The sequence below is a fragment of the Centruroides vittatus genome, unplaced genomic scaffold (assembly GCF_030686945.1).
Source record: "Centruroides vittatus isolate TY-2023 unplaced genomic scaffold, ASM3068694v2 contig_254, whole genome shotgun sequence".
In the NCBI taxonomy this organism is placed as follows: Eukaryota; Metazoa; Arthropoda; class Arachnida; order Scorpiones; family Buthidae; genus Centruroides; species Centruroides vittatus.
The window spans coordinates 307,705-315,799 of record NW_027121609.1 but is presented as its reverse complement, the minus strand read 5'-3'; the positions used below and the strand labels follow the sequence as shown (position 1 = coordinate 315,799).

At 36.8% G+C, this 8,095-nt stretch overlaps 1 protein-coding gene across 1 annotated transcript; it reads right to left on the bottom strand.

Moving 5' to 3' along the window:
- Positions 1-507: 507 nt before the first annotated feature.
- Positions 508-2,215, bottom strand: LOC136971443 (uncharacterized). Its single transcript, XM_067265900.1, has 2 exons — positions 1,979-2,215; positions 508-1,029 (listed from the first exon to the last, which is right to left on the bottom strand). The coding sequence occupies exons 1-2, from the start codon at positions 2,213-2,215 to the stop codon at positions 508-510; spliced, it is 759 nt and encodes a 252-aa protein (XP_067122001.1).
- Between the last annotated feature and the right edge of the window lie 5,880 nt (positions 2,216-8,095).

The following is an 8,095-nucleotide window of genomic DNA, read 5'->3' as shown; positions in this document are numbered from 1 at the left end:
TTGGGCATAACTGGGACCGGTGTGTACTCCACTCTTTAACACTTTATCTATTCTTTCACGTAAACTGTCCATTGCTGCCTGCAGTGGATCATTTGCCTTCTGTCTCAGAAGATCGATGATTCGGTCAATTTGACCGCAACCATAAGTCACATGTTCGCCTGTATCCAGTTTGCGGGTACTGTTCTTGGCCATGTAGGCTTTAACTTCATCGCGGATTTCTTCTGCTAACTTCACTTTTTCCTCCTCTTCCATCACATCCATTTCTCCTTGGGACGACACCTCGTCGTCCGAGACAGAGACGTGTGGCCTTTTAGCCATAGTCCTGAAAAGGACTATTTATTGATTTCTGATAGACGCAGTAGTTACTTGGTTTCACCCTTTCGGGCTACTCACAAGCAGACCACGTGGAGGTGTAACTCCTCTTCCCCTTGGTCTTGTAAACAAACGCGTTTAAAAGAGCTAGCTGACAAAAACGCAGGCAGAAACACCAAAAGGCTGTCAAATCGCTCACAAAGACGCTAACAAAACAATGGGGCACCTGCCCATTATGCTGTGTAATAGTAAGTCTGTCAGGTCCAAAACTGAAGTGGTAGACAATATAGCCCTCGACTGTACTGGTTTCCAACCACTTCCAATTGTGAGGCCATTGAAAACTTCTATACATGATTTTAAGAAGACAATTGCTTCATCATACTTGTTCTTATCACGTAGACTGAGTGCTGTAACAGGATGTCTTGATGACATGAGATTAAACCATTTGGCAATAACTTCAATAAACCAAGCTGTAGTTTCAACATTTCTACTCCAACCAACCTCATCAATCACATATCGCAATGCAGTACTAGTCTTACAGTTAAATAATTTCAAGGCAATATTAACTTTCGTTTTCTGAAAATGATGTGTACTAAGATGCTGTAAAGTAAGTTCAGGTGCTAACTTCAAATCACAATCACTTTGATAGTTAGCTAAATTAATAACGATGCAGATCCACAACATTCGTTGGTAGATTATATTCATGAACAGTGTCAGCTGATAAATAATGTAAATATTATTCGAACAGGGCAGCACGGAAATTTTTCAAAATGTGTGGCGGATCTGCTATGAAGTAGATAGATCTAGTTGAATCATAAGGATGAACAATCTTATTCATAGTCTCTGCATATTTGCCCACATTGATCCCAAAGGCTTTTCACATTGCTCTATTTGCACTAGCCGTGTAATGCATATAATTTTCAGACCTATGCCTTGTGCTTCTTTGATAATGCTAAGGATAATATTGTGAGATAAGCAGAGGGTCAGGGGGAAAACCTCGCTGACCACTTACGCTGCACAGGTTGGTAAAACCCGACCTCGTTGTCGTTAAATGGCTAGGAGGGCAAAAAGTGAGTGGGGAGGTGTGTCAGTAAGTCGACAGGCGTCCTTACTTTCACGGGAGACGGGTTTGACAAATAACAATAAAGGTTTATTAACTAACAAAAGCGCACATACACTAAAGATAAACATAAAATAAAGAATACAGATAATTACTGCTAACATGCGGATAATATATGCCTAGTGCTAACTCGCGAGCTAACCAATACAGTCTAGTGGGAGAGAGTTTACAAAGTCGATATACCTTGATAGGTGGTCCGAGGACTGTATGCGACGACCTCCTGGACTATGGAAGCTGGAATCAGTCTTATGTCCGGGACTGGAGACACTGGATTCAGACCTTCCTGAATGATTGCCTTCTTTCCAGAGTGGATCAGGTTTTTTTACAATCGTTGTTGGCATTGAGCCAGTCTATTATTCAATGTTCGATGACTAATTGGCTGACTCGTGATGACTGGAACTTCTGTTTTCTCTTTCTGATCTGATCGCGATGACTTGGATTTATGTTTTCTCTTTCTGATCGGATCGCGATGACTTCCTATCGAACTTGCGGGTCCTAAACCCCTTTTAACTCTCAAAGTTATGCCCTCAAAACCTGCGGGCTCACAATATCATGCAATACAACTCCTTTGCATGAATTTCCACTGAAAAAATATGCAACAGTTTGTTTCCATCGACTAGTGATACCACCAAGTACAAAGACTAATGCTTGACTCGCATATCCCTCGTGTTCTGGCAGTGTTACATCGCATAAAAATCTCTCACCCTGTTGATCATACTGAACACCCTGAGCAATAGCCATTTCATCTAACGATAAGCAGCAGAATTTTTCATGGCTATTCATTTTCTGTGACTTGTCTGTGACTAGTAAGAACTAACTCGATGTTTAAAATCTATTTTAGATCGGAATTACCTATTTTAGATCGGAACGCTCGTGCGTGCTAAAGTGCTAGATTCGTCTAATTTTTGTTTTAGCTGACGATTATCATCCATTGCCATGCAGAAAGCCGCCCTAATTTTATCTGAAAGAAAACAAGCCTCTTCCAGGTCGTATCAGGCTTTATCCTTGAGAACTTTACTGAAATTTCGGCTTTGTTCGAGGGTGGACTTGGCACCCCGAATGCGCTCCGTGAATAATTGACTAATAGACTCAACAGACATTGAGTTGTCTTGTTCCATTGCTGAAAAGACACTTAATCTCGATAAGGATTTTAACGACAATACTTTAATTTGTTTGATTTATATTTAATTTGAAAGACTGCCTGTTTCTATCGCTGTATTGGACAGGGATATAGCTCGAGAGAGGAGTTACCTTTCGGAAAAACTGATGACAACTGCAATGTACGATTCCGAAGAACGGCTAACTTTTACATTAGTGATATTGATCAGCTGTTTTTAAATGATTAACTGGAATGGTAAATTCCAGTTAAAAATCATATTATGATTACACGAACGACTTTCTACTTATGATTACTACTTTCACTTTAAACCTTAAAAAACAAATCAAAATCAAGAATAACATTTTTAAAAACTTATTTAATGAAAAACAGGGAACCCCGAAAATCTCCTCACGCAATTTTGACAAAAGAGTGCAAACAGCGATAATCCAACGGTGAGTCAGCCGCACCACACATGCAAATGTTTATTCTTGAGCCACACTTAGGCACCGGAACCAATAAAGAACTCTTCCGGAATGACACCAGTTTTCAGAACCTTATTAAAATTATTTAAAACGTCTCTCAGTTCCTCCTACGAAATATACGAATCCAATATTTCGTTCGATCGAGTCACAGTGTCATTACAAACCACTAAATCGACATTATAATATGGTCTCTCAGAGCCATAAAGGGAAAAGAAATAACTAAACCAATCAAGTAAACTAGTATTTACCCTAACACGATTTCCTCTTGCTTTACATAAATTCCAGAATAATATATTATTTTCATATAAGTTTTGTACATTTTGTAACCTTTCACAGAATTCTTTCTTCTTTGCTAAACATAATCTCTTTACCAAGCTTCGGTACAATACAAAAACACTCCTCTGAGCCGCTGAACCATTTTTCTTGAACTCTAACAAATCCTTATTTCTGGCTTTAATTATTACTCGACAATTCAAGTCAAACCAATCATTAATTCCAACCATAGTTTTTTCCTTTGACTCAATCCCTTCACTTTAGTAAAATCCAATATCACCTTACTGAGCTCCAACAGAGATAAATTATGGGTCTGCTTCAAGCAGTGCTTCAAATCAGCTGACAACGACTCCAGCTGATCAGTGTCCCAGAAAATCCTCTCATAACAAGTGCCAAAACCATCCAAAGAATCTGTAGCAAGATCTTCCAAATAAAGTACTATAGTGCAGTGATCAGACCAAAAACAACATATAATACAATTCCACACAGGAGGAGTAACTATTCCCAAATCAATTACTGAAGACCCTCGATTAGAAACAAAAGTAAACCCTCCCTCTTCATCACCACAAGCTCTACCATTTAGAATTATTAGATCATTCCGCACAATACTCAAGTACATTCCATCCTCTCACATTCGTATTTACATTCTTTGAGGCTCTACTTCTCTTATTAGCAACAATACTACAACTATCACATATACCTGTCGAAATCATATTATGGTCACCGGTCCGTGCATTAAAATCACCCAACCAACTTCAATTCGACTCGTCGACCTCAAACCTGGACAATACATCAAAAGTTTCTTGCCACCTTTGTTCCTGCATATAAACAAAACAAACATTAAACTCCCCTAATGATAGCAGAATATTAATCAATACAGTATAACTATCTCTATAAATGATATTAAATATCAAAGAAGATTTAATATAAAGCAATCAACGGGCCATAGGTCTTGTCTACCCCTACTCTGAACCCTCACATTATCACCAACAATACGATGAAATTCTCTTAAATCCTCCCAATAACATCTACTCCTACCCTTGATAAATTCGATTAAAAGAACACATCATACTTCAATAAAAAACTCCAAAAGGATCGCGGTTTAATACCAATCCCAGCACAATTCCACGCCATAATAGAAAACACAGAAGTCATTAATGGTTGCTATGAAATCGGTACCACCTTGGCTGATATTTCATCCACTTTATACCGAACTCCATCTACCAATAACTTATTATAACTTCTTGCACCTTCTGCCCATTTTTCTTCCCAAATACCCTTAGGTTGTATCTAATATCCCTTAAGCGTTTAGAGAAATCATCATACACAGCAACTTTAAGATTCCGATTCTCAAATACAGTCTTTTTAAACCTTAATTTGTCACTAAAAGAACCAAATTGACAAATCACTGGTCTGGGTTTATCTCCAATTCTCTTCCCAACCCGATACGCGTTTACAATATGCAACCAGGATAAATCCAAAGTACTAATCGCAAAAGATCTAACAGTATCAAATATTTCCAAAGATGACTCCTCTTTCCACTCTTCCATTTCCTGGAAAACGACATTGTTGATCCTTCTCTGATTATCCATAGCATCCAGTTTTTTTCTCAAAAAAGGTTAATTTCGTAAAAATGTTATCCATATCTAACGAATGCCCGACACTAATTACATCCCCTCCAACCTTCGACTCAACCTCACCTCGAAATCAATCAATGCCTCATCTACTCATCTACATTCTTGATCCACTCTGTCAGGTGTCTGATAAATTCATCAACCTTGACATTCAACGAAACGTGCAATAGCAATAGAAGTTTAACTCCTTCTGCCACATCAAAATTTGAGTTCTGTATTAAATTCGCGATATCCTCTTCACCAGAAGTAGTCTCACCCCTAAACCTAGCTGTCAGGAACGGTTAGAGAAAAGGTCTTCCTCTTCCGAGCTCTATTTTCTGTTGAACCTTAATTACAATTTTTTTAAAAGTCCATCACCGAGTTGCGTAACTTTCTCTCCAAATATATTTAAAATTGTATGTGGCTCCATCTGTTACGATTATTTATAAAAACTTCTTATTTGTGACAAAAAGCGTCATTTTTAGAGCAGAGATGAATTGTATTTTTTTAAAAATTGTAAATGCTAATAACGAGTAAACTCCTTATTAAGTCCGTTGCCACTCGAAATACGACACATGATCCCCTCAATCTCCTCTACTGTTTGACCAATAATCACCAAAATTTAACAGTACCAATGCCCGTAATATAGAAACCTTCCTACGAAATTTCAGCTATTTTCGACCAAAGGAACAGAAGTTATTAACGTGAACAAATACGACACAGGTGCACACCCATGCATTTCTCGACGTTTCAAATTCTCCCAAGATTAAAAATGTAAAAAAGGAATTATTTTTTGAACGATCTCCATACTTTCCTACTGTTAAATAACATTAAATTAATAAGGGAGGTAATATTGTTTATTGCCACTTGGGAAAGCAATAACCAGTCACCATCCTGTATGACTAAAAACACTTCCTTAAAGAAGTAAAAAGCACAAGAAAACTTTTTCCTTACGCGCTAATAAGTTTACAAAATCGAAATTTGGTTTTATCTCAACAGGAAATTTCCTTTGTCGTTTAAAATAACACCACGTTGGGATTTTCTAATTACTTTTAGTTTTGAATTTGATAATATATTGTGCGGTGTCAAGTTTCTGACTGTTGTCACTGAGAGAATTCCACTGCTCTATTGTAAGGAATAAATAGAATTTAAAGGTGAGCAAAATTTACATATCTCTTAAAAATACTTTTATTTTACCTTTGTATTGTCTTGTGGAATTTATGCAACAGTCTGAAATAGAAATTAATTATTTTATTTCCTCTCACTTAAAATGATATTTCATGTTGACAAAAAGTGAATCTAAGATTAGAGTTTCAATTGTTTTTATTTTATTCTTTTCCACCCGTGACCACTTTTAGTATAGATTAGCCAGGTTTACAATGCTGTTTACCAGTGACCGAGTGGATAAAACCATAACGAAGTGGCCATGTGGTGATACCAGAGATCTCTTCACGCTTGGTACACCTAAACAGGAGCCAGTTTACAATAGAAAGTTCTCCTGGCATGCACATTACCCATGTGTCGCGTTGCCTAGCTTACAATGGAGCGACAGGGTGTTGAGGTGTGAAAAATTCCTGTTTAGTACATTATCTAATTAAGAGAAGTCCCTAAAGTGTCCTAGTCTCACATTTATTGATCTCATCTGTGCTTATCGAGCTTATATAAACCGAATTCTGGTATGAGAGAAAGAAATAAGTAGTATATAAATGAAAGTTTAAGTGACCGAAAATTGAGAGCTTCATCAGTAAACAAATCTATATCCCTTTACTGTGTTTAAAATATAGTAACGGAAGCCGATGATAAAGGAAGCTGACGTATCGTATGACTGTAAGAAGTGTTGCAAGTTGTAATTAAACTACACAGTTTAATGTGACTTTTGGGAGACTGCTGCTATTCCAGTGGCGTGCCGTCATTGGAAGCGATGGAAGCGCCGATTCCACCTTCCAATGACTTTCCCTTGTATTTTATAAAATATAAATTTTCATATTTTAACGTACTGTACATAGTTTCGTCGCATCTGTGGTCGCCTCCCGTGTGCGGTGATCGCCGACTGGCACGAACGGACTTGTCAGAACGTGTTTATCACGGCGCAGTCTGCACATTTTAGTTTTTTTTTTTTTAATTTTGGCAAATATTAGATACTTAGTTTACAAGTAAAGGTGTTATGCCCAGCTATGCCGAAATCAATGAAAATTGCCAAACATATAAACAATCTAAAACTGCAAATACCTACCTACTTTGATCTTCAGAGTTTGAAAATAAGTTTATTAAATAACAGTTTATAGGTACTTACACTTATAATTATTATTTTAACGCTAATTTTTAAATAATAAAAGCTATAAAATAGATAAATAATAAAATAAGTAATTTATTAAAAATATATTTTAATAAAAACACTTTTGCGGTAATATCCAACAGTAGTACTTTGTTTCTTTTTTGACAACGCTTATTGACTTCAAAAAAATAGTTAGGTATCTTATCTGGAAAAAAATATGTATAATATGTATTTTAAAAATATAATACTTATTATGTTACCTACCTTTACTTCGGTTTTTTTATTATTAATATAAATATATATGTACATACCTAACTTTGAGAAGATAATTCGCTTCTAACTCTTTTACTTGAAACAACAAACTATACGTCACAGCCAAAGTACTGGTGAAGACGCCAAATTGTCTTGCGTCGAAAACGAATTAAAACCTACATAGAAACATCGACGACGGCGTCATTCGAAAGCTTCCGACGGACTGACGACAGTGACGACGCGTGTCACGAGGGAGGGGTGCGGTGAAAAGCGAGTACAAGTGGCTGAGAGATAGAATCTGTGCCTAATCCTCGTTAATCGATTCAGAACAATTTTTAAATTTTTTTTTTGATAAAATAAATAATATTTGCGTATGAAACTAAAGAGCCGCATGTGGCTCGCGAGCCGCAGGTTGCCGACCCCTGTTCTAGGCTATAATTGGGCTGCATCCGGGTGATCCCAAGGATCTGATTCACCTCCAGGTTTTATAAAGTATTACAAATATTTTTTGTCATACTTGAATTTAAAAATGTGATTGGCTGATTGTTGATATATAAAATTTTAACATACTTTAGAATTTTTTTTAATGTCAGGATCGAACATGGAAGCATACGGTTTTATTTTTACCTACGACAGCGACATTAATTATTCTGTTTCTTTTCGTCTGTA

What these genes read in the sequence shown, in the direction of transcription:
- LOC136971443 (XM_067265900.1), bottom strand. Translation starts at nt 2,215, where the DNA reads ATGAATAGCCATGAAAAATTCTGCTGCTTATCGTTAGATGAAATGGCT. An exon ending in GAGTTGTATTGCATGATATT is followed by an intron (nt 1,030 to 1,978) that starts GTGAGCCCGCAG and finishes ATTATTTATCAG; the next exon opens with CTGACACTGTTCATGAATAT.